The sequence below is a fragment of the Ranitomeya variabilis genome, chromosome 3 (assembly GCF_051348905.1).
Source record: "Ranitomeya variabilis isolate aRanVar5 chromosome 3, aRanVar5.hap1, whole genome shotgun sequence".
NCBI lineage: Eukaryota > Metazoa > Chordata > Amphibia > Anura > Dendrobatidae > Ranitomeya > Ranitomeya variabilis.
The window spans coordinates 309,756,552-309,783,882 of NC_135234.1; the positions used below are offsets into that span (position 1 = coordinate 309,756,552).

The 27,331-nt window shown below is 45.2% G+C and overlaps 1 protein-coding gene across 5 annotated transcripts in view; it reads left to right on the top strand.

Moving 5' to 3' along the window:
- RCC1 (regulator of chromosome condensation 1) overlaps positions 1 to 19,090 on the top strand; it is an 89,603-nt gene extending 70,513 nt beyond the window's left edge. For all 5 annotated transcript variants that reach the window (XM_077295626.1, XM_077295622.1, XM_077295625.1 and 2 more), the window contains 3 exons: positions 14,425 to 14,544; positions 14,634 to 14,786; positions 17,450 to 19,090. In XM_077295626.1, the coding sequence (XP_077151741.1) occupies positions 14,425 to 14,544; positions 14,634 to 14,786; positions 17,450 to 17,619 (443 nt within the window). In that variant the 3' untranslated portion in view covers positions 17,620 to 19,090. The remainder of the gene's footprint in view (positions 1 to 14,424; positions 14,545 to 14,633; positions 14,787 to 17,449) is intronic.
- The last annotated feature ends 8,241 nt before the right edge of the window (positions 19,091 to 27,331 follow it).

Below are 27,331 nucleotides of genomic sequence, written 5' to 3' on the forward strand. Positions count from 1 at the left end.
ACTGCTTCTGCTCCCTCTTTGTGCAGAGCCTCCTCCACTGCCTCGACGCACTGAGCTGCTTTGTAAAGCACTAGCAGCACTGCTCTGTTGGACTGGAGAAGATGATGGAATTCACCAGTGTGTCTTGGTACTCCCGCATTTTACGCTCCCGGTTCAACGGGGTGATGAGGCTTTGTACGTTGTCCCGGTAGCGAGGATCGAGAAGGGTGTACACCCAATAATCAGCCATGTTGAGAATGTGGGCGATGCGGCGGTCGTTTCTCAGGCACTGCAGCATGAAATCAACCATGTGCTGCAGACTGCCAACTGGCCAAGAAACGCTGTCCCCTGCTTGAGGCGTGATATCTGCCCGCTCTTCATCACCCCACCCTCGCTGTACACACTGACTTCTGGAAAACTGTGTAACTCCCTCCTCTGGACGGATGTCTTCCTCCATTGACTCCTCCTCATCCTCCTCACAAAGTTTCCCCTGCCTACGCGTTTGTGAGGAACCACGTGGCGCTGACTGTCCAGAAGCTGATGGAAATGGTGACTCCTCATCCTCCACCTCTTCCACAACATCATCCCTTAGCGCTTGCAGTGTTTGTTGAAGCAGGCAGATAAGGGGGACAGTCATGCGGACTAGTGCATCATATGCACTCGCCATCCGCGTGGAATAATCGAAGGGACGCAAAACCTGGCAGACGTCCTTCATAGTGGCCCATTCTGTGGTTGTGAAGTCTGAACGGCGCGGAGTGCGACTTCTTTGCGCCTGATGCAGCTGGTACTCCATTACTGCTTGCTGCTGCTCACACAACCGCTCCAACATATGTAATGTGGAATTCCACCTGGTAGGTAGGTCACATATGATGCGATGTTCCGGAAGGCGGAATCGGCGCTGCAGAGCTGCAATGCGCGATCTTGCCGTGCTGGAACGCCCCAAGTGAGCACACTCTAGGCGGACCTTATGCAGCAGTGCATCAAGATCCGGATAGTCCCTCAAACTCTGCATGACCAAGTTGAGCACATGTGCCAGACATGGGATGTGAGTGAGGTTGCCGAGGCCCAGAGCTGCCACCAGATTTTGGCCATTGTCACACACTACCATGCCTGGCTGGAGATTCGCTGGCACAAACCACACATCGCTCTCCTGCTTGATGGCATTCCAGAGCTCCTGCGCTGTGTGGCTTCGATTCCCCAAAGAAATTAATTTCAAGACGGCCTGTTGACGTTTGGCCACGGCTGTGCTCATGTCGGTCGTAACAGGTAAATGTTCATCACGGGTCCATGTGGAGGTGGACTGTGACGGCTCCTGCAGCGATGATTCTGAGGAACTGGTGTATGAGGAGGAGTCAATGCGTACAGACTGGATTCCTGCAATCCTTGGAGTGGGCAGGACACGTCCTGCGCCACTCGCACGATCTGTACCCGGCTCAACAACATTAACCCAATGGGCAGTGAAGGAAAGGTATCGCCCTTGTCCATGGTGACTGGTCCACGCATCGATGGTGAGGTGGACCTTGCTACTGACGGCGTTGAGTAGCGCGTGTTTTATGTGTCCCTCCACATGCTTGTACAGGGCAGGGACGGCTTGCCTGCTGAAATAAAAGCGGCTGGGCACATTGTACTGTGGGACTGCCAATGCCATCAAGTCACGGAAGCTGTCAGTCTCCACCAGCCTGAATGACAGCATTTCAAGGGACAGTAATTTTGCAATGCCAGCATTCAGAGCCTGTGCTCAGGGGTGGTTTGCCGAGAATGGACGCCTTTTCTCCCATGCCTGTACTACCGATGGCTGTAGACTGGGGTGGGAGTGTGAGGATGACTGGGAACGTGGTGCTGTGGGTGGAATTACAGTGGGTCTCTGGACAACAGTGCCAGAGGTTCTTCCATGGCGATTCTGGGAGGAAGCCGAACCAGCTGTGTGAGCTGGAGGAAGAGGCAACACGAGCTGAAGAGGTGGTAGCTGCCGCTGTTGGTTGGCCTAGGTCTTCAGTGTGTTTTTGTAACTCCACCGCGTGCCTGGTCCGCACATGTTTCCACATATTTGAGGTATTGAGGTTGCTGACATTTCTCCCTCTTTTGATTTTATGACACACCTTGCATTTGACAAAGCAAATGTCATCTGCAACTGTGTCAAAAAAGGACCAGGCACTGCAAGTCTTGGGAGCGCCCTTTTTGGCTTTTGGAAGAGGCATGCTCCTAACGGGTGCCGAAGTGGAGGCTACAGGAACCACAGTCTTCCCCCTCCCTCTCCCTCTTTGGCCCGTTCGGGGAATCTCTTCCTCAGAGCTGCTCCCACCACCTTCCTGTACCTCACGCCACGATGGGTCAAGGACCTCATCATCTACACTACCCTCTGCCACTAACTGCTCCTCCTGGGTAGTCTCAGCAGCACAGCACGCACCAGAAAGTGGCACCTGAGTGTCATCATCAGATGCGTACTGCGGTGTGGTGACTGGATGCACTGGCCCACCCGCCTCTTCAGAGTCAGAGAGACAAAGCTGTTGCGCATCACTGCACACTGCCTCTTCCATTTCTCCAATGCTGCTTGGCTGGCCCCCTGTTTCCAAGCCAAGAGATTCAGAGAACAGAAGTAGAGACGGCTCCTGTCCTGGGCTCCCTGACTGCCTGGGCAATTTGGCAGGTGGTGAAGAGACAGATGGGTGCTCTCCAGTGCTCTGTGCTTGAGAGGATGTGGCACTAATTGAAGTCGATGCGTTAGCTGCCATCCATCCGACAACGGCTTCAATTTGGTCTTCACGCAGCAGCGGTGTACGGCGCTTTCCGACAAAGCTGCGCATGAAGGACTGTTCCCTGCTGAAACTGGGTGATGATGAGTCACCGATTCCCGCAGCAGGCACAGAATCCCCACGTCCTCTCCCTGCTCCGCGCCCACGTGCCTTACTCCCTGCCCTCTTCATCTTGGTTGACTGATAAAGATAAGCAGAAAAGTACTAAGGGCTTAGTGTGCTTATTCCTGAACAACTCCAAACAGGTATAAGAAACACTAATTTTCTAAAGTGTGGACTAGACTTTAATATGAGCTAATGTGGCCTACACAACTGTAAAGTGGTGTGTTTGGTGAACTTTATTATTTATTTATTTATTTATTTATTTATTTGCAGAACTGACTACAGGGCGAGCTGCACTCACACGGAGACCGTGCAGACAGCCGTAAACGGCGCTGCAAGGCCCAAAAAACCTCCTCTAGGTTATCCTATGTAGTGTTTTTCCACAATTTAGCTGGATACGGGTGGAAAGCCACTAATAGGAACTATTTGAAAAAATGTGCAGCAGGCTGCACTATTAGCAAAAAAGACAATGGATTTTACGGTATGAGGCAGTGACGCACCCTGAGCTGAATACAACCGGCTGTGGCTGCACACAGACTACAGGGCGAGCTGCACTCACACGGACACCGTGCAGACAGCCGTAAACGGCGCTACAAGGCCCAAAAAACCTCCTCTAGGTTATCCTATGTAGTGTTTTTCCACAATTTAGCTGGATACGGGTGGAAAGCCACTAATAGGAAATATTTGAAAAAAATGTGCAGCAGGCTGCACTAATAGCAAAAAAGATCAATGGATAGAACAGTATGATACAGTGAAGCACTCTGAGCTGAATACAACCGGCTGTGGCTGCACACAGACTACAGAGTGAGCTTCACTCACACACACACACACACACACACACACACACACACACACACACACACACACACACACACACACCTTGCAGACAGCTGTGAAAACAGTGCTGCAAGGCAAAAGCAAGGTGAACACACAGCGGTTGCTAAATTAGCCTAGGAAAGCACAATTAAGCAAATCGCTATCTCAACTGGCCCTCAGTCAGAACACAGCGTACTATGCCTAACTGAATTCACAGCAGAGTGAGCCCGAAATGGTGGCAGTGTTTTTTATACTGCATCATGACATCATTTCAGCAGCCAATCACAGCCTTGCCAGTAGTTACATGCCCACCATGCTGAACAGGATGTGCCCACACTTGTAATCATTGCTCATTGGCTGAATTCGTGCAGTTTGAATTCTGGGAACTTCCGATTCCGGTATCCGATATGCGGTAAATATCGGAACTCTGTATCGGAATTCCGATACCGCAAATATCGGCCGATACCCAATACTTGCGGTATCGGAATGCTCAACACTACCCAATAGGCATTTTTTGGGATCTGGTTGGATAACAATTTTGTAGACTTTCTTTGATAGACAGAGCTCATTTCCAGTATTCTCCCAGTTCCCGACATTCCCACATCATATGTAATAATCCGCATCATCCATTTTACAACTTGGACACTCAGCATCAGTTCTATATCCTCTCAGAGCCGCTTTTAACGGCGCTTAGAAATAAGTGCATAGTGCCCCCCCTTCCCAGCACTGGAAAATCTCTGGGGTCTCCATCGTTTTTAACCATCGGTTAATAACGGTGATCTAAAAAGTCCCATTTTCAATTTTCTCTCTCCTCTGATATGATCTAGCATACCAAAGGAGAGAAATGGGGTACCTGCGCCACCCCCGAACCCTTCTGCTCCATCCCCCGGCCCTCCACGTCATCTGGAAAACGCAATCCGCAGTGCCCATGCTGCGGAAAAAACAGCGCGAAAACGCTGCGGTTTACATTCCGCAGCATATCAATTTTGTGCGGGTTCCGCAGCGGTTTACACCTGCTCCATAATAGGAATCTGCAGGTGTAAAACCGCAGGTGGAATCTGCACAAAATCCACGGTAAATCTGCAGGTAAAACGCAGTGCCTCTTACCTGCGGATGTATGAAATCCGCTGCGGAAAAATCCGCAGAGCTCAAAAATACATGTGCACGTACCCTGAGGGGGGTGCAGTTCTTAGAAAATATCCAAAATTGACACCATTCTATCATATAGAAAATTTACCAAATGGTTTTGTCAATTTTGTTGGAACAATAAGAAACCGCTGGTCAACTTTTAACCCTTATAATGTGTTAACATTTCCCACATGTCAATTTTACATCTGCACAATTTTGGAAAGTATTTTTTAACTATTTTTTGATTTGACTCTGATTTTAATGGCACAAAAAAGTAAACGTTGGTAAATAGGCAAAAATTTTGCAGTTTTCAGGGTTTTTTTTCTGTTACCCATGACTGCACCACGGAGAGAGATGGATCCGCCCTCCAAGACAGGAAACCTACAGGTGAAAAAGGCGGTACCTCTCTTCCACATCAGTTCGGTTTCCTGTCCCTGACTGGGAACCTGCAGCATACCTGGAAAGTCGTCGTGGGATGCCTGGGGTCCATCGGGCCGATATAGGCAGCTGGGGGCCCTGCCTCGGACCTGGTGGTCTTTTCTCCCCTCCGAAGGCCACGATTCTGGGGTCGGCGGGCTCCGTGTGTAGGCAGGGGAAGAAGCAGTGAAGCATGGTCCAGTCTGCCTCTCCCTTTAAAAAAAAAAAAAGAAATCTCTATGGCCGGTAATGGGGACGGCGGTCTCCTGGCGCTAAGCCGCCAGACCACCTAGGGCCAGGAGGAGATGGTGACGGCTACCCACATGGAAGCGCTGCGACTTACGGGGCATCAACAGCTGCCCGTCGCTTCCGACGCTCCCACCTGAGGACTGGACGCCGGGAAAGTGAGGCGCCTGCACCGCAAAGCATCTCTGGGTAATCCAGAGTGCGCAGGTGCGAGTAGGTGTGTCCGGGGTGGCGCGCTGCATTATGGGTAATGGATGCTGTAGCGTGCCGCATGCATGAAGGATTTAAGGGGGGGGGGGGGGCATTTTTGGGAGCCGGTGCTCAATTTTCACCATGAGTGAGCAAGAGCAACCAGCTGAGGAGGCCCTGCAGTCCTCTCCTAAGAAGCACCACCAGCGCCATCGACTTCAGCAGCGACAGCAGCAGAGAGATGTCTCCTTCCAGCATCGCAGTTCAGGATCCCAGCGCAGCAGAGGCTCCGGTGGATCTGAAATGCCAGCAGCGGTTCAAGTAATGGAGACAACTCCTACGCCAGAACCGGTATTTCCCTTACAGCAGGAGGGTAAGTGATCTCCGTGAAAGTCCACCACCTAAATGGGGTTTATTGTGTCTTCTTGGGGAAAGCAGTGTACCGCAAAAGTTAGGCACAGAGTAAGTGCAATCTGTTCCGTGGAGCTGCCCACTACGTGGGTGAAAAAGCTCTGTACTACGTGCATAGGGAACACCATATGTGAAGAGTCCCCAAGATTTGCATCCGACTTGAAAGAGCTAATCAAAACTCAGGTGGAAGATGCGCTCAAAGGGCTTAAAAGCTCAAAAAGAAAACGTAAATCCAGGCATAGGTCCCCGGGTTTAAGTTCCAGTGAGCGAGATAGCGACCATTCCAGTTTAGTTCAGTTCACTCTCTTCACCCTCATCCTCGGAGGGGGGTCGCAGTTGCTTCCCTATTGAAGAAACTGATGCCTTAGTAAAAGTGGTTAGGGCAACAATGGGTCTGGTAGAGCCTCGGGCCAAAAAAAGTGCAAGATTTGATGTTTGGTGGCCTAGAACAAAAAATAAACGGAGGGCGTTCCCATTAAATGAGAAAATACAATCTCTACTAAAAAATGGAATGAAAAAGGCCAGATAGTCCTCTTAACCCCATAGAGAAAATACCCCTTCGATGATCCTGTCTGTTCTTTCTGGGGAAAAGCGCCAAAACTAGATGTCGCCATTGCAAAAGCATCTAAAAAAAATTTGCCTTGCCTTTTTGAAGACACGGGAACCCTATGGACAAAAAGGCAGAGGTATTCTTAAAAGGCTCTTGGGTGGCGGCCGGAGGAGGATTAAAACCAGCTATAGCCGCTACATGCACTGCCAGAGCATTAATGGTATGGCTAGACCACCTAGAGTCACAGTTAAAACATAAGTCTCTAAGAGAATCACTTTTTGACTCGATCTCAATAATGAAAGGAGCAGCTGTGTTTTTAGCGGATGGCCTCTATAGACTGTTAGGCTAGTGGCAAGATCTGCTTCTTTTTCTAATGCAGCAAGAAGAGCTTTATGGCTCAAGAGTTGGCCGGGAGACTTGCAAACAAAGTCGAAGCTATGCTCCATTCCCTCTGAAGGGGAATTCTTATTTGGGCCTACCTTGGATGACATTCTTGAAAGGCAGGGGATAAAAAAAATTCCTTCCCAGGGTTTCCCAACCAGTCCTATAGACTGCCCTTTCGGGGCAGGAGATTTATGCGCAGGAAGCCCTCTAAAAACCAAAAAGAGTGTTGGGAAGACCAGATATAAGGGAAAAGGCTTTATGTTCAATAAACCCGAAAATAAAAAACAACCCCAATGAGGGTGTGCCCCAGGTGGAAGGGAGGTTAACCCACTTTCTTCCAGCCTGGGAAAAAATTTCGGGGAGTGTATGGGTATTAAATATAATAAATACAGGGTTGAAGCTAAAATTCCACACTGTCCCGTCCCATCACTTTGTCATAACCCCTCAAAGGAAAATAGAGGCCGAACAACTAGCCCTTCAGAAAGAAGTACAGACTCTTTTGTTGAAAAACATTGTATAGGAAGTCCTACAAGAGGAGAAGGGCACGGGGTTTTACTCCCCTCTTTCTCCGGATAAAACTGGATAGAACTTAAAGGACAATTATAAACTTGAAAAAACTAAACAAATTCTTGGTGACGGAAAGTTTCGAAATGGAAACAATAAAAACTTGTGTGAGCACTCTCTATCCGTTTTGTTTCATGACTTTCATCGATTTTAAAGGATGCATATTACCATGTACCAATCTATTTTTAGACCACCAGAGATTCCTCAGGGTGGTGGTAATGATGCAGAGGGAATTAAAACATTACCAATTCAAAGCCCTCCCCTTTGGTCTTGCCATAGCCCCGAGGGTTTTTACGAAACTGATGACGGAGGTCATGGCTCACATAAGAGAGCAAGATATACTATAATAGTGCCATATCTGGACGACCTCCTGGTAATTGGCAAGTCCTCTCTCCACTGCAGTCAACAGTTGGGACAAAGTGATGACAACCCTGACAAGTCTAGGTTGGATGTTGAACCTAGCAAAGTCCAGAACTACCCCATCCCAAGTATAGCAGTACTTAAGAATAACGAGACTGACAAGAATGCCATCTCCCCGAAGGGAAAATTTCGAACATGAGTTAGTAGTTCAACTGAGGGGATCCCCAGTCATCACCTTGCGCAAAGCGATGTCCATATTAGGATCAATGATGGCCTGTATATCAGCGGTCCAATGGGCCCAAAGTCATACCAGAGACCTACAATGGGAGATACTAGAAGCATAGCCTCGCTTAAAAGGGAATTTAGAAAAGCGTTTAAAAATCTCCTCAAACAATACGTTCCCTAGCTTGGTGGGTGGATCCGGGCAACCTAGCGAGGGGCGTCCCTTGGGTATGGCCAATATCTAGAACTCTGACCACAGACTCAAGTCCCTGGGGCTGGGGGGCTCATTTAGACAATTGGATGTCTCGGTCCTTGGTCGGAAGAGAAAAAACTCCTCAAATATGAAAACTCCTGGCGGTAGTGTGCTATCAACCACTTTCTAGACTCTCTCCAATACCATCACGTAAGAGTGCTCTCAGACAACAAAGTGGTGGTACCATATTTGAATCACCAAGGGGGCACCAGGCCTCGGCATTGATGGGAGTAACGAGATCCATCCTGCTATCAGCAGAGTCCAACCTAGCCTCTTTATCGGCCGTTCATATCTGGCACGGAAAATCGAGCCGCAGACTTTTTAAGCTGAACACAGTTGAGGCAAGGGGAATGGGAATTGAACCAGGGGGTCTTCAACCACATAGTACAGCTTTGGGGTCTCCCGGAAATTGACTTATTCTCGACCCATGGGGGAGCCCAGTAACCCTAGACACCTTTTCAATTCCCTGGGATTTTCATCTGGCCTATGTTTTTCCCCCAATAGCATTAATTCCCTTAGTGTTGAGGAAGATTCGGGAGGACAGGGCAAGAGTAATTATGATAGCACCCTTTTGGCCGAAAAGAGCATGGTTTCCGTGGCTATGGATATTGTCCATAACAGACCCTTGGGTTTTTCCAGACATCCTGAACCTTCTGTCTCAGGGGCCGGTGAATCATCCACAAGTAAAAAAAACTTACATGTGACGGCCTGGAATTTGAAAGGGAGCTACTAATTAAGAAGGGATTAATAAGGGATTCTCTGCAAACCTAGTTTCTACTCTCCTTTCAAGTAGGAAACCTGTCACTACTAGGGCATACGGGAAGGTTGGAGGTGATTTGTCAGTTTCAGGTGCCAGTCTATCCGGAGAGATCCCAATCAAAGAAGTGCAAGAGTTCCTTCAGAAGGGGTTGGAAAAGGGGTTAGCAACAAGCACACTTAAAGTTCAAATTGCAGCCTTTGGAGCCCTTTACAACTACGACTTAGCGGGGAATCACTGGGTAATGAGGTTTATTAAAGCCTCAGGTAGATCTAGACCCATTTTCCACTGTACTACACCTCCCTGGGACTTGGGACTCTCTGCATTGACCAGGGCACCCTTCGAGCCGTTGTCACAAGCTTCTCTAAAAATCGTGTCCCTCAAAACCTCTCTGCTCGTAGCACTAACATCAGCTCGCAGAATTAGTGATATGCAGGCTTTATCAGCATGCCTGCCTTTAACCCAGATACTAGATGACAGAGTGGTCCTTAGGACCGACCCATCCTACCTTCCTAAAGTGGCATCACGTTTCCATAGATCACAGGAAATCTCTTTACCTTCTTTCTGTCCCAAGCCCAGGAATAGAGAGGAAGAACGCCTACACACACTAGATGTTAAAAGGTGTTGAACCCAATACCTGTCAGCCACAAGGGAGTGTAGGAAGGATAAGGGTATGTGTCCACGTTCAGGATTTGGTCAGGATTTTACGTAGGTAAAATCCTGACCAAATCTGCATCTGAGGTCACTGGCAGGTCACCTGCGTTGTTCTTGCGTTGTTTCAGCAATGTAAGGACATGCTGCGTTCTGAAGACGCGCAGCATGTCCGTTTCCTCGGGTATACCGCATGCGTCTTTTAATGCATAGTGGAGACGGGATTTAATGAAATCCCCTCCACTATGCTGTAACATCTGGACGCTGTGTGTTTGACGCTGCGGCTCTACGCAACGTCAAACACGCAGCGTTTCCTGAATGTGGAAACATACCCATAGGCTCTGTTTGTGCGCTTTCAGGGTCCAAAGAAGGGACATAAAGCCTCAAAAGCCACTCTAGTGAGATGGATAAGAGACGCCATCCTCCTTTCGTATTCCTCGTGTAATGAAGCCATTACAGAGGGGATTAGAGCTCATTCGACCAGATCGGTGGCGACCTCATGGGTAGAGAGAGCTGGAGCTTCTATTGAACAGTTATGTAGAGCAGCCACTTGGTCGTCTCCCTCTACGTTGTTTAATTACCGGCTAGACCTAACCTCTACTTCAGACCTCACCTTTGGCAGAAGGGTTCTGGAGGCAGTGGTCACCCCCTAATGGACATTCTATGAATTTCTCTCCGTGGTGCCGTCATGAGGGAAAGAGAAAATCGTAGTTACTTACCGATAACCGTATTTCTCTGATCCCATGACTGCACCCGTACGATCCCTCCCTTCACATGTGGGTGTGAACACTAGATTTATCTATTAATATTTAGTCACGCGGTGCCTCTTATAAGCTTAAAGTTAAAATTTTAAATATTTTTGTTAGTTTAACTGTTTAAATTACAGCTGAAGTTCTGTTAAGGCTCTGTAAACCAACTGATGTGTTAGAGAGGTACCGCCTTTCACCTGTAGGTTTCCTGTCCCTGAGGGCAGATCCCTCTCTCTCTGTGGTGCCGTCATGGGATCAGAGAAATACCGTTATCGGTAAGTACGATTTTTTTTCACAAATAAATGCAAGTCATATCAAAGAAATTTTACCACTATAGCATGAAGTGCAATATGTAACGAGAAAACAGTCTCTGACTCCAGTGGGAACCATTGCAGGGTTTCAGAGCTACAGCTTCATAAAGTGACAGTGGTCAGAAATGTAAAAATTGGCTTGGTTACTAAGGGGTTGATGAGACTGCTTAATTCTTTTTCTTTACTTTTAGTATTAACCTGTCTATATCAGACTCAAGATCAATTCTCAAATCTCCTGCCAGTTTTAACCCCTTTCAGATCCCCTGCTTTGAAGTGGGCTCAGGCGGTGAGCACGCATCAATGCCGGGACATGTCCACCATCCCCAACACGCGTTTCGGCGCTTAAGCCTTCTTCCGGAAGAAGGCTTAAGCGCCGAAACGCGCGTTGGGGACGGTGGCACCTCAGAGCTCCAGAGTCCTTTCAGGTAAACTACCTTTAGCATTCAGTCACTTTATTGGTCTTTTGCTCAATTTTCAAGGGTGGTATACAGCCCCTTTATATTATATTTAAGGTCTATGCTTTTTTGCACAAATATTGGTGAATTTACCTTGAGCATGCATGTTGCACCTTTAATACATACCTGAATAAACCTGTCTCTGCCTGGGGTGCCATCTACTTTTGGTTTACCTTTGTCACATCCCTGCTAATTTTTGTTTTGGTTTTTATTTCTTATCTTCTAATAAACTTTTGTAACTTTTAACATATTTGGTATTGCCGTGTTCAGAATCGCCCAATCTATCAATTAAAGAAAAAAAAAATTAACCTGATCGCTAAACGGCATAGCGAGAGAAATTGAAACGCCAGAATTATGTTTTTTTTGGTCGCCGCGACATTGCATTAAAATGCAATAACGGGCGACAAAAATGCTATCATTAAAAACGCCAGCCCAGCACGCAAAAAATAAGCCCTCACCCGACCCCAGATCATGAAAAATGGAGACGCTACGGGTATCGGGAAATGGCGCTATTTTTTTTTTTTTTTTTAAACAAAGTTTGGAATCTTCTTTCACCACTTAGATAAAAGAGAACCTAGACATGTTTGTTGTCTGTGAACTCGTACTGACGTGGAAAATCATAATGGCAGGTCAGTTTTAGCATTTAGTGAACTTAGTAAAATAGCCAATCAAAAAACAAGTGTGGGATATCACATTTTTTTTGCAATTTCACCGCACTTGGAATTTTTTTCCCGTTTTCTAGTACACGACATGCTAAAACCAATGATGTCGTTCAAAAGTACAACTTGTTTTGCAAAAAATAAGCCCTCACATGGCCATATTGACGGAAAAATAAGTTATGGCTCTGGGAAGAAGGGAAGCAAAAAACGAACACGGAAAAACGGATAATCCCAAGGTCATGAAGGGGTTAAATAGCATTTCCCTCATGTCTGCTTTACATCAGCACCATTTGTAAAATGTTCTTTTATTTTGTTACATTTTTCAACCTCCTAAAATGCTAGCAGAAATTTTTCATTTTTTTTCAAGGAATCTTACAAAATGTATTTTTCAGGGACTTATCCGTGTTTGAAGTGACTTTATTGGTCCCATATATTGGGAAACCCCCAAAAGTGATACCATTTATAAAACAGCACCCCCTAACATATTAAAAACTGAGGTCCGGTAGTTTAACCCTTCGGGTGATTTTCAGGAATTAATGCAAAGTGGCTTGACAGAAATGAAAATGTGTATTTTTACCACCTAAATGCCGCTAACTTCTGAACAGATTACTACAGCCGTCAGACTCTAAAGGTACCTTCACACTAAGCGACGCTGCAGCGATACAGACAACGATGCCGATCGCTGCAGCGTCGCTGGAGAGCTGTCACACAGACCGCTCTCCAGCGACCAACGATGCCGAGGTCCCCGGGTAACCAGGGTAAACATCGGGTTACTAAGCGCAGGGCCGAGCTTAGTAACCCGATGTCTACCCTGGTTACCAGTGTAAAATGTAAAAAAACAAACAGTACATACTCACGTCCGCTTCCCTGCACTGTGTGAGCGCCGGCAGTACAGAGGACAGCGGTGACGTCACCGCTGTGCTGTACTTTTACTTTACGGCCGGCGCTCAGTCAGTGCAGGAAGCGGACAGCGAGGGACGTGTGACAGACATCAGAAGGTGAGTATGTACTGTTTGTTTTTTTTACTTTTACGATGGTAACCAGGGTAAACATCGGGTTACTAAGCGCGGCCCTGCGCTTAGTAACCCGATATTTACCCTGGTTACCATTGTAAAACATCGCTGGCATCGTTGCTTTTGCTGTCAAACACGACGATACACGGCGATCTGACGACCAAATAAAGTTCTGAACTTTAACGACCAGCGATATCACAGCAGGATCCAGATCGCTGCTGCCTGTCAGACTCAACGATATCGCTATCCAGGATGCTGCAACGTCACGGATCGCTAGCGATATCGTTTAGTGTGAAGGTACCTTAAGGCCGATATTTGGTCGTGAACTGGCATGGCAAACATCAGGACCACACAATCATGATCTGAGGGCACCAGTTGGGATAAAGAGGAAGCCCCCACACTGTTATCCATTGTTAGGGTGGTCTTCAATTCAGACCCTCAGGGATATTGGATGGCTGCCAGATGTGAGGATGCTTAAGCAATGATGGACAGAGACAGACGTAATCTGTTCAGATGCCAAACAATATGGGCGGCTTTGTAGAAAGACCTGACTATAACGTACCTAGAGCTCGGCTGCAGATTATGAGACAGATGAAGACAGAGTTTGTAAGAAACTAATGGTTCTTACCTTCCCGGGATTGTCTGTGTCCTTGGTCTCAGGTCTGCGGCTTGCCGGGCTTCAGATATTGGTGGTCTTCCGTTTTGGCCGTCCACCCAGGGACCCCAAGATGTTGGGGTGGTCTTCAAGTCAGACCCTCAGGGATATTGGATGGCTGCCAGATGTGAGGATGCTTAAGCAATGATGGACAGACAGACGTAATCTGTTCAGATGCCATAAATTTACTGGTTCCGGACAGTCAGTTATATACACTTTTGAGTAGGCGTATACATTATGTTTGTGCGTGAATCAGCTGTTTATTACATATGAGACCATCATTAATTCATTATTAATTCATCAGGTAATTCTTACATAAGAGGTAACCTGCGGACAGACACGTACAGTCCTAAAGTTCATCTGATTAACCTCACCCATGTCAGCAATTCCAATCAATAGTCAATGACTTAGCAAATCTAGGCATGTCCGGGCATATTCTGCTGGACTAAGAAATATATATATGAATTATAAGAATATATCAAGGTGGTCCCTGATTTCCCCATCACCATTTATAATGATGTAGTCACTATTAACAGCAGCATTTAAGGGGTTAGACAGATATGGACGGTGCCAACACTGATCGTGGCTGATACAGGAAGTTGTCAGCTATAGTGGACAGCCGACAGCATTCCCATACAGGTGACAATCCAGCAGCTATTCTCTTATATCTCAGGTCAGTTAAAAGACGTATTGGCGGTCATTAAGGGGTTTTAGTGTAAAACATGAAGAAAAAAAAACTAAAACTCTTTTGGCTTTTTTTTTTTTTTTTCACTCCATGTTATGTCTTTTACTTACCTCAGGGACAAAGACGACTAACTCATGCTATGCACCTCAGAACTTGACATCTTTCAAAAATTCCACAAAGTCCTGGGTGGGGTTTTCAGGAGGGCAGCATCATACAGTTTGTGTAGACTCTGAAGGTTAGTACTAAAAACTTTTAAACTGACCATTAGCTACAAGTGTCAATCTTTGATACCAAAGGTTTAATTTTATTGATTCTTCTTTATAGGAAATGCATATAGTCTTGGCCGTGCTGAATATGGCAGGCTTGGCCTAGGAGAGAATGCTGATGAGAAAAATGAGCCTACCCTTATTTCTAAATTACCCAAGATTGCTACTGTGGCCTGTGGACCTTCAGTCAGTTTTGCTGTATCTAAAGATGGTAAGTATTTGAGACTCTGTATTGAGGTAATGCTCAATTTAGTTACTTCAGACAGGTATGTTAACCCCTTTCAGAAGCCCCGCTTTGAGGTGGGCTTAGGCGGTGAGCCCACCTCAAGCCACGACATGTCGGCTGCAGTGATGAACGAGTATACTTGTTGCTCTAGTGACCTCTGTGTATTTTAGTGCTCGGAGATTTAGTTTTTATCGCCTCAGCTGAATGATTAACAGCTATTGTACAGCTTGATTACATGTGAGGATTCCCTAGCAACCAGGCAACCCCCACATGTACTCAGGCTGGTTAATAGCTGTAAATCATTCAGATGAGTTGAGGAAAACTATATCTGAGCAGTCAAAAATACCCGGGGACCACCCGAGCATGTTCTGGAAAACCAGAGCAACGAGTATACTCGCTTATCACTGGTCTGCTCTTTGACAGAGTCATTTAACACGTGCTTCCGGCCATCGGGCCGGAAATATACGCACCGCTGACCCCCGTCACGTGATTGGGGGTCAGCAGTCCGTCGGCATGACAACCAGAGGTCTCCTTGAGACCTCTATTGTTGTTGCTGCCAGATTGCTATGATCGCCACCCTGTGGGCGGCGCTCATAGTAATGCTGTAATTCAACTACATAGAGGCGATCTGAGCTTTGCCTCTATGTAGCAGAGGTGATCCAGTTGTGGCAGCTTCTAGTCTCCTATAGATGCTATTGAAGCATACCAAAAGTTAAGTGTTTAACCCCTTCATGACCTTGGGATTTTCAGTTTTTCCGTGTTCGTCTTTCGCTACCCTCCTTCAAAGAGCCGTAACTTTTTTTATTTTTCCGTCAATTTGGCCATGTGAGGGCTTATTTTTTGCGGGCCGAGTTGTACTTTTGAACGACATCATTGGTTTTACCATGTCTTGTACTAGAAAACGGGAAAAAAATTCCAAGTGCGGTGAAATTGCAAAAAAAGTGCAATCCCACACTTGTTTTTTGCTTGGCTTTTTTGCTAGGTTCACTAAATGCTAAAACTGACCTGCCATAATGATTCTTCAGGTCAGTACGAGTTCATAGACACCTAACATGACTAGGTTATTTTTTATCTAAGTGGTGAAAAAAAATTCCAAACTTCGCTTAAAAAAAAAAAAAAAAAAAAAAAAAAATTGTGCCATTTTCTGATACCCGTAGCGTCTCCATTTTTCATGATCTGGGGTTGAGGGCTTCTTTTTTGCATACCGAGCTGGCGTTTTTAATGACACCATTTCGGTGCAGATACGTTCTTTTGAGCACCCATTATTGCATTTTAATGCAATGTCGCGGCGACCAAAAAAAACGTATTTCTGGCGTTTCGAATTTTTTTCCCGCTACGCCGTTTAGCGGTCAGGTTAATGCTGCTTTTTTTTTACTGATAGATCGGGCGATTCTGAACGCGGCGATACCAAATATGTGTAGGTTTTAGTTTCTTTTTATTGATTTATTTTGATTGGGGCGAAAGGGGGGTGATTTAAACTTTTTATATTTTTTTTTTTCCACATTTTTTTACTTTTTTTTTTTTTTTTTACTTTTGCCATGCTTCAATAGCCTCCATAGGAGGCTAAAAGCAGGCACCACTCGATCGGCTCTGCTACATAGCAGCGATCTGATGTTCGCTGCTATGTAGCAGAATTGCAGGTGTGCTGTGAGCGCCGACCACAGGGTGGCGCTCACAGCTGCCGGGGATCAGTAACCATAGAGGTCTCAAGGACCTCTATGGTTATTATTCTGAAGCATCGCCGACCTCCGATCATGTGACTGGGGTCGGCGATGCGATCATTTCCGGCCACCCGGCCGTAAGCGGTAGTTAAATGCTGCTGTCTGCGTTTGACAGCGGCATTTAACTAGTTAATAGTTTACGGTGTTCACTGAAGGGGTTAACTAGTGGGACCGTTTTATAGGTCGGGTCGTTACGGACGCGGCAATACTAAATGTGTACTTATATTGTTTTTTTTTATTTAGCTAAAGGAATGTATTTTTTGGAACAATATTTTTTTTATTTAAGAATTTTTAATTTTTTTTTTACACGTATTTTTTATTTTTTACATTTTTACTTTGCCCCAGAGGGGAAACATCACAGTAAAGTGACAGATCGCCGATCTGACACTTTGCTGTGCACTGTGTAAGATCGGCGATCTGACGTGCACTGCTGGAGGCTTCCCGGCGCCTGCTCTGAGCAGGCGCTGTGAAGCCACCTCCCTGCAGGACCCGGATGCAGCCCCGTGGCCATTTTGGATCTGTGGCTTGCAGGGAGGAGACGCTCGGTACAAGGTGAGCACATTGCCTTGTTCCGATCGTCTCAGGGAAGCCCGCAGGGAGCCCCCTCCCTGCGCGATTCTTCCCTGTACCGCCGGAACACTGCGATCATGTTTGATCGCAGTGTGCCGGGGGTTAATGTGCCGGGGGCGGTCTGTGACCGCTCCTGGCACATAGTGCCGGATGTCAGCTGCGATAGTCAGCTGACACCCGGCCGCGCTCCCCCCGTGAGCGCGGCCGATCGCGCTGGACGTACTATTCCGTCCTTGGGAAGTAGGGCCCACTCCACATGGACGGAATAGTACGTCCAATGACAGAAAGGGTTATACTTTTAGTTTAAGACTATGCTTACCCTCTTTTGTTTCTTTGATTTTTAACTGTCTTTACTAGGTCGTGTCTTTTCCTGGGGTATGGGCACCAACCAGCAACTGGGCACAGGTGAAGAGGATGATGTTTGGAGCCCATATGAAATGACTGGAAAGCAATTGGAGAACAGAGAGGTCTTGTCTGTGTCCAGTGGGGGACAGCACACTGTTCTTTTAGTTAAAGATCGTAGCTAACGTTCTGCGTTTCAGGATAGTGATAATTGGTTAGCTGCATGAAGACCTTATTTACCTTGTTGCCACTTCAGAACATTTAATTGGTCCCATACTGTACTAATTACCAAATCTCAAAATAAATTATGGAGAAAAATGGACCAGTCACTCAAAATACTCAAACTTCCAAATGAATATAGCAAGGAGTATTTGACCCCACGAAAGTGAGATAAAAATGGGAATACTCCTTTAAATAAGTCTTTATCATCTCCAAGATCCTATCTCAATATGTAGTAGGTGTAAGAAAAACTAGATTACATTTCTAGTTGGATTTCCTAATCTCTTCTCAGGTATTGCAGGACTTTAGTTAGCTAGTTGCTGTTAGTCGTAACCATCGATACCTGAGGTCCTGCAATGCCTGCACATGAGGAAAGAGACATGGTTAATCAGAAAAACTATACTACACTTCTACTTGAAGGTATTTCCTAATATTGTTTGCACCTACTACATATTGGGATAGCATCTTGGAGGTGAGAATACCGCTTTACCTGTAAACAAAACAAACAAAAACTTTTACATGTATCAAAAATAATCAAAATATATAGTCTTTGTCAATAAAATATGTATAGTACTGGATCAATGATGAGTACACAAATGGAGAGCACCAAGGACAAAATGTATAATAAGCAAATAATTGGCAAGAAATGAATACAAACTTGGTTAAATATCACGGACCATGGAAAGATTGAGTGTTTCAGGAAAGTGAAAGTATTAATGTGGTGGTGCCCCCCGCACAATAGCACAAGGCTCATATAACTACTGCATCACCCAATGATGCATAATGGTAACTAACGGTGTAAAAACAGCAGTTAGGAGGGTCAAATAATGTACAAAAATCGTGACAACTGCTTGCCCATAAAGTAATACGCCCATTTGCTGCAGCCCCTAGTATACATATTTTATTGACAAATAATTGTCTTTTTGATGCATGTAATACATTTTTTATTTTTTTTAAATGGATATTTATCATTTTTCTCTCACTTTCTTAAGGTCATTTACTCCTTGCTTTTTGTAGCATATAATGTATTAATATCCTTTCTGGAACATTGGGGATATCCTCTTTGCTGTCTTCATGTATTCTTTTCTGTGTATTTCCCAGAAATTCATAAATATCTGCTTGTAGTCACTTCTACCTCCAGATTTGAACACAATTGAGCCCCTATTTTGATCCTGTCCTGTGGCACTAATATTGCTTGCAGATTACAAAAAATTGCTCCATGCACTGTTCTTCACTTATACTTGTTAAATAATTTTATTTTTTAATATCCGGTCATAAAAAAGCAAATTGCTTTATTTTTGTAAGCGTGGGATTGGGTGTGCATAACTGTAATAAAAAAAAAATGTAAATTTCTTAATGTTTCATTTTACCCGATAGGGATGTGAAACCTCTTTTAAAGAAACTGTCTGTCTTTTGGAATAAATCTTTTTCACAAGCCATTCATTCTTCTGTATGTACAGGTCTTTACTTAATAGATTTGTTGTTGAGCACCATACATGACTTGATCCTTTAATGAGAACTTTTGACATGTTTGTAGAGTGAAAAGGGGGATATTAAGTACTAGTTATGCAATGTGTAGTTTTCATATAATTTGGTAAGATTATAAGATCTATAGAAATGAAAAGCATGGTCATGACACTTGGTCTTTAATACTGTACACTTCTCAAATATGCAAGTCACTTGTGAATACACAACTATGTAACTGTTCTTTGCTACAATTCTGTATCGGAGCAATGTAATCATCTTGTTGTTAATTGCTACATAACAGGCCTAAGGCTGGTTTCACATTTGCGTTTGTGGCCGCAGCGTTTGTACCGCATATAAACGCATGCGTCGTGTATTCCTATATTTAACATTAAAAACGCATGCGGTTTTTTTGTTCACGTTTTGCCGCGTTTGACGACGCATGCATCGTCTCGTCGTTTGCGGCTTGGCGCGGAAATGCAACATGTAGTAATTTCTAGAAGCGTCTATTTGCCGCCAGGAAACACATGCGTTTGATTGCGCAAGGATTGCGACAAAAAAAGCATTGCTGTCAATGTAAACGCATGCGTTTTTAAGCACATGGGTTTTGTTGCCTTTTTGAACGCATGCGTTTCAATTGACAAAAACATGTCTAGACACTGATAAGCCACCCCCCACCATGAAGGTGATAAAGGGAGGATGTGGACAGTTGCAGGTCACTTCTGACCAGACTCTAAAGTAGACGAGACGCAGGCTACATCCTTGGAGGAAAACAAGACCCTGAACAATGTGAGTATATCCTATCCAATGCCTTCATTTTCTATTTTCTGTCTCTACATGTCGTAATTTCTTGCATTTCTTTCTTTCTACATGCATCAGAATGTCTTCTTCGGATTCTTCTGGTGAAGAGTTTCGTCCTGTGCCGTCGGAAGTAGAGCATGTCAGTGAGGTGAGTACTTGCCTCGTCAGATTGGTAAGTATTCACTGTCACATCGACACATGTGACAATTTGATTTTTTCCTTTTTTTAGAGCTCTTCTACTGCGGCAGAGACAGGGCAGGAGCAGCGGAGTCAAGGTCCGGTGGAAAGACTGCAGCGGGTACGTATACAAGGCTGACTGTCCTGTGTAATATTCTTGAATCTTCCTTTCTTTCCACTCGTATTTCTTTACTTTTTTCTTCTGGAATCCTTTTGTATGTTGACTTTCCTATTCATGCCATTTCTCAGCATCTTTTTTTTTATTTTTTTATTTTCCTTATGTTAATTGAGCAAACTTTAATGACTTTCTTTAATTTTTAGGTTTCACAACGGGAGGATGATCTGATAGAGAATGACCTCCTTATCACCCTGGTTCAGGAACAAGTCCTGTTGTGGGACACCCGGGATCCACTGCACTCGAACAACATCACGATCCGGCGGTTATGGAATGAGGTGGCCCAAGCGATGTGGGATGGCTGGGACAACGCCCCGACACGGGTCCGAACTGCATTTGGTAAGTATTGCACTGCAGTGTGAAGTAGCAGAGACCTTGGCCGTGCTCACTCGACTATGTGTGATGAAAGAAACACTCAGGAGTTTCTCTCATCACACAGTTGTGTGAGCACGGCCAAAAGTACTTTTTCTGACGACAATTTTTTTCTTTACAGTATCCAAAGTCAAAACACGTTGGCGTTCGATGAAGGACTGCTTCAACAAGGACCTTCGTCAAGAGAGCCGTGTTCCCAGTGGTTCAGGAGCAAGGATCAGATGCTACAAATACTATCGCGTTCTGTCATTTTTAAGACCGGTCCTTGCCCAGAGAACGTAAGTATTTATCACGTGCATTAGGTTGTATTGTCATAATCTGTATTTTTACATTCCACAGGATTTTGCGTCTGGTAAATTTTTGATAGTAATTTTCTTTTTCCTTTTTTCACAGCACATACAGCACTACTGTTGGCCCAGGTTCTGGAGCGGTCCTTCATCTGACAGCCACGGACCCGTCCCAGCCATCCAGCAGCTCAGCAGCAAGTGGGCCTTCCACACTAACTGGAGACCAGGGAGCTGGTCCATCAGGTCTTCCCCTTTCACAGTCCTCTTCCACTGCCCCCTTTTTTTTGGGCTCATCCCGGCAGCGGCAGAGGGCTTCAGACAGGTCACTCATGCCCTAGTTTTTGCACTTGAGCTCGGTTTTACACGACGCAATCAAGGCTTTGAGTGACCGAATGGATGTTTCACATAACCTCTTAAATGCACGTATCCATGAGGTCAGCAAAAGCCTTGATCCAAGTGAAAGCCGACCTCCAGAGGCCAGCACATCATTTTTTTAATCAAATTGAGCAGGGCATGGACAATGGACAATGATGATTCCAGAATTCGCGGCAGACTGTGCCCGTCGCTGATTGGTCGAGGCAACCTTTATGACATCGTCGCCATGGCAACCATTATGACATCTACGTCGATACTGTGCCCATCGCTGATTGGTCGAGGCCTGGCGGCCTCCACCAATCAGAGACGCGGGATTTCCATTATGACATCATCGTCGCCATGCTGTGCCCGTTGCTGATTGGTCGAGGCCTGGCGGCCTCGACCAATCAGAGACGCGGGATTTCCAGGACAGACAGACAGGCAGACAGGCAGACAGACAGACAGACAGACAGACGGAAAAACCCTTAGACAATTATATATATAGATGACTCTTAGGAGGGAGGGAGGCTTGTCACGTGGGGGCTGTCACCTGCCATCATTCTCCATGGACGTGAGACAAGTTGCACAAGGAATGAACAGCTGGTAGCCATGATTCTACTCCATGAAAGAAATAACTTCTACTCCATCTCAGAAACGAACAGGAACAAGCGCTGATGGGAACAAATGGACAATCTTCGTAATTATTTAATCTATTTTTGTTTTGCTGCAATGTGGTTTTTCTGTGGACAATTCAATAAACCCCTACATTTTTTATGAAAATATCATGACATTTTTTCTTAAACCCCTTCATGACCCAGCCTATTTTGACCTTAATGACCTGGCCTTTTTTTGCAATTCTGACCAAGTGCCCTTTATGAGGTAATAACTCGGGAATGCTACAACGGATCCTAGCGGTTCTGAGACTTTTTTCATGACATTGGGCTTCATGATAGTGGTAAATTTAGGTCGATAATTTTGGCGTTTATTTGTGGAAAAAAAATGGAAATTTGGCGAAAATGTTGAAAGTTATGTGACACAAAATAGTTAATAAATAACATTTCCCAAATGTCTGCTTTACATCACCACAATTTTGGAAACAAAATTTTTTTTTGCTGGGAAGTTATAAGGTTTAAAATTTGACCAGCGATTTTTCAATTTTACATCAAAATTTACAAAACCATTTTTCTTTTAGGGACCACATCGCATTTCAAGTCAGTTTGAGGGGTCTATATGGCTGAAAATACCCAAAAGTGACACTATTCTAAAAACTGCACCCCTCAAGGTGCTCAAAACCACATTCAAAAAGTTTATTAACCCTTCAGGTGCTTCACAGCAGCAGAAGCAACATGGAAGGAAAAAATGAACATTTAACCTTTTATTCACAAAAATGATCTTTTAGCAACAATTTTTTTATTTTCCCAAGGGTAAAAAGAGAAACTGGACCCCAAAAGTTATTGTTCAATTTGTCCTGAGTACGCCAATACCCCATATGGGGGGGGGGGGGGGGAACCACTGTTTGGGCAGCACGGCAGGGCTCGGAAGGGAAGGAGCGCCATTTGACTTTTTCAATGAAAAATTGGCTCCAATCTTTAGCGGACACCATGTTGCGTTTGGAGAGCCCCTGTGTGCCTAAACATTGAAGCTCCCCCACAAGTGATCACATTTTGGAAACTAGACCCCCCAAGGAGCTTATCTAGATGCATAGTGAGCACTTTGAACCCCCAGGTGCTTCACAAATTGATCCGTAAAAATAAAGTACTTTTTTTTCACACAAAATTTTTTAGCCTCAGTTTTTTCATTTTCACATGTGCAACAGGATAAAATGGATCCTAAAATGTGTTAAGCAATTTCTCCTGAGTACACCGATACCTCATATGTGGTCACAAACCACTGTTTGTGCACACTGCAAGGCTCGGAAGGGAAGGAGCACCATTAGACTTTTGAATGAAAAATTAGCTCCAATCTTTAGTGGACACCATGTCGCGTTTGGAGAGACGCTGAGTACCAAAAGACTGGAGCTCCCCCACAAGTGACCCCATTTTGGAAACTAGACACCCCCCCCCCCCCCCCCAAGGAACTTATCTAGATGCGAGCACTTTGAACCCCCAGGTGCTTCACAAATTGATCCGTAAAAATGAAAAAGTACTCTCTTTTCACAAAAAATTTCTTTTAGCCTCAATGTGTTCATTTCCACATGGGCAACAGGATAAAATGGATCCTAAAATTTATTGGGCAATTTCTCCTGAGTACACGGATACCCCACATGTGGGGGTAAACCACTGTTTGGGCACACGGCAGGGCTCGGAAGGGAAGGAGCGCCATTTGACTTTTTGAATGAAAAATTAGCTCCAATCGTTAGCGGACACCATGTCGCGTTTGGAGAGCCCCTGTGTGCGTAAACATTGGAGCTCCCCCACATGTGACCCCATTTTGGAAACTAGACCTCCCATGGAACTAATCTAGATGTGCGGTGACCACTTTAAACCCCCAAGTGCTTCACGGAAGTTTATAGCGCAGAGCCGTGAAAATAAAAAATCATTTTTCTTTCCTCAAAAATTATTTCTTAGCCCTCAATTTTTTATTTTCACAAGGGTAACAGGACAAACTGGGCAGCAACTATTGGGGTCCAATTTCTCCTGAGTATGCTGATACCCCATATGTGGGGGTAAACCACTGTTTGGGCACACGTCGGGGCTCAGAAGGGAAGTAGTGACATTTTGAAATGCAGACTTTGATGGAATGGTCTGCTGGCGTCACGTTGCGTTTGCAGAGCCCCTGATGTGCCTAAACAGTAGAAACCCCCCACAAGTGACCCTATTTTGGAAACTAGACCCCCCAAGGAACTTCTCTATAGACATGTGAACACTTTGAACCCCCAAGTGCTTCACAGAAGCTTACAACGCAGAGCCGTGAAAATAAAAAATCATTTTGCTTTCCTCAAAAATTGTTTTAGTAAGCAATTTTTTTTATTTTCACAAGGGTAACAGGAGAAGTGGACCCCAATATTTGTTGCCCAGTTTGTCCTCAGTACGCTGGTACCCCATATGTGGGGGTAAACCACTGTTTGGGCGCACGTCAGGGCTTGGAAGGGAGGGAGCACCATTTGACTTTTTTGAACGCAAGATTGGCTGGAATCAATGGTGGTGCCATGTTGCATTTGGAGACCCCAGATGTGCCTAAACAGTGGAAACCCCTCAATTCTAAACCCAACACACCCCTAATCCCAACTCTAGCCATAACCCTAACCCCAACACACACCATAACCCTAACCACAAGCCTAATCTTAACCCTATTTCCAACCCTAAGGCTATGTGCCAACGTTGCGGATTCGTGTGAGATTTTTCTTCACCATTTTTTAAAAATCCGCAGGTAAAATGCTCTGCGTATTACCTGAGGATTTACCGCAGATTTCCAGTGTTTTTGTGCGGATTTCACCTGCGGATTCCTATTGAGGAACAGGTGTAAAACGTTGTGGAATCCGCACAAAGAATTGACATGCTGCGGAAAATACAATGCATCGTGGGCACTGCGGATTTGGTTTTCCATTGGTTTATATGGTACTGTAAACCTGATGGAAAACTGCTAAGAATCCGCAGCGGCCAATCCACCGCGGATCCGCAGCCAAATCCGCACCGTGTGCACATAGCCTAATTCTAACCCTAGTGGAAAAATAAATGTAAATATATTTTCTTTATTATTGTCCCTACCTATGGGGGTTCATTTACTATTTTTATTTTGTTCACTGTGATAGGTTTTATCACAGTGATCAAAATGTACCTGGAACGAATCTGCAGGCCGGCAGATTCGGCCGGCGCACTCCGCATGCGCCCGCCATTTTGGAAGTTGGCGGCGCTCATGGAAGAGAAGGACAGACACCGGGAGGCTCGGTATGTATGAGGGGGGATCGGAGCATGAGGGGGGGGACATGAGGACAGAGGGGAGCAGAGCACGGGATGGAGGACTGGGGAGGAGATCGGTGTCGGGCAGATCAGGGTTTCCAGCCGCGGCCGATGATATTGCAGCATCGGCCATGGCTGGATTGTAATATTTCACCAGTTTTCATAGGTGAAATATTACAAAACGCTCTGATTGGCTGTTGAAAGTGAAACAGCCAATCAGAGCGATCGTAGCCATGGGGGGGTGAAGCCAGTCCCCCTGTCCCTGCAGATCGGGTGAAATTGGAGTTAACCCTTTCACCCGATCTGCAGGGACACGATCATTCTGTGACAGTATATGCGTCACAGGTGGGATTGGCACCGACTTTCATGACGCATACGCTGTTTCACAGGTTAAGAGTAACGCACCTGGTGAATAGTTCTGATTAAATAAATGTGCAAAATGAGCATATTTAACATTGGCCAAGCCAGCCAGATTTGATTTTTTTTGTGTGTGCTATTTTTGCGTGAATTTCCTTCACCTTGCACACGGGGGGAAAAGAAGAGCTTCATTAAACGTCAATTTTGCAAGTTTTCAGGAATTCCACTACAAAACTTCAAGTCACAAGAATCACACAGAGCCTAACAGGTGCCAGACGGATGGACAAGCACTAGCATTACAAGTGCTGAAAATAGACGTGCTGATGATCAGAGCCCAGCGTTGTCCAGCAAAGGAACTACGAGCTGAGATAATTCAAGGTAAAAAAAAATGGATTTAATACGTATGCTAAATAAAGTCGGATTGAATTTGTAAGTTTGTACAAATCTAGCTTAGAAATATTTTGGCTTAGCCTATATGCAGAATGCAAGATAGCAAATCTAAAGATAGATTCTAAGCTAATTTACAAAAAAGAAAAATAGCAAATTACAAATATTTTACATTTGTTTGATGTATTTCACAAGTTTGTTAGAGAAATCCAAAAAAGACTGTAGAAAATTTCTAAGGAAATTAATGATGTTCCCAAGATTGACTGTAATGTGGAGAGTAAACAAGATGTGAGGCACATGTCTGTAATGGCCACTCAAGGTGACCTTGTGTCTCATGATGAAAAACAAGATGGAGGAAACGTAGGAGAGATGACAACTGACAAAGATTATGTACAAGGGACAGTTGTACAAGGACCACTAAAAATAGAAGTCTCGGAGGCCCAACTCCTCCCAACTAAATCTAGGAAAATCTTGTTAAAATTATGCAAAATCATTCCTGCATATGATGACAAAATCCATGTGTGCAGAAATTCAGAGATATTTGAGAGGTTTGCTGATAAGTTTGATTTGACTAATGAGGAGAAAAATCAGTAGTTTAACCCCTTTCTGTCATTGGACGTACTATTCCGTCCATGTGGGGTGGGCCCTACTTCCCAAGGACGGAATAGTAAGTCCAGCACGATCGGCCGCGCTCACGGGGGGAGCGCGGCCGATCGCGGCCGGGTGTCAGCTGACTATCGCAGCTGACATCCGGCACTATGTGCCAGGAGCGGTCACGGACCGCCCCCGGCACATTAACCTCCGGCACACCGCGATCAAACATGATCGCGGTGTACCGGCGGTATAGGGAAGCATCGCGCACGGAGGGGGCTCCCTGTGTGCTTCCCTGAGACCCCCGGAGCAACGATGTGATCGCGTTGCTCCGAGGGTCTCCTACCTCCTTCCTCGCTGCAGGTCCCGGATCCAAGATGGCCGCGGCATCCGGGTCCTGCAGGGAAGGAGGTGGCTTACCGAGTGTCTGCTCAGTGCAGACGCTGGTAAGCCTGCAGCCCTGTCAGTGAGATCGGTGATATGACAGAGTGCTGTGCACACTGTCAAATCACCGATCTGTGATGTCCCCCCCCCCCCCTGGGACAAAGTAAAAAAGTTAAAAAAAAATGTCCACATGTGTAAAAAAAAAATAAAAAAATTCCTAAATAATTAAATAAAAAAAATTATTCCCATAAATACATTTCTTTATCTAAATAAAAAAAAAAATCAAACAATAAAAGTACACATATTTAGTATCGCCGCGTCCGTAACGACCCCACCTATAAAACTACATAACTAGTTAACCCCTTCAGTGAACACCGTAAAAAAAAAAAAAACGAGGCAAGAAACAACGCTTTATTCTCATACCGCCAAT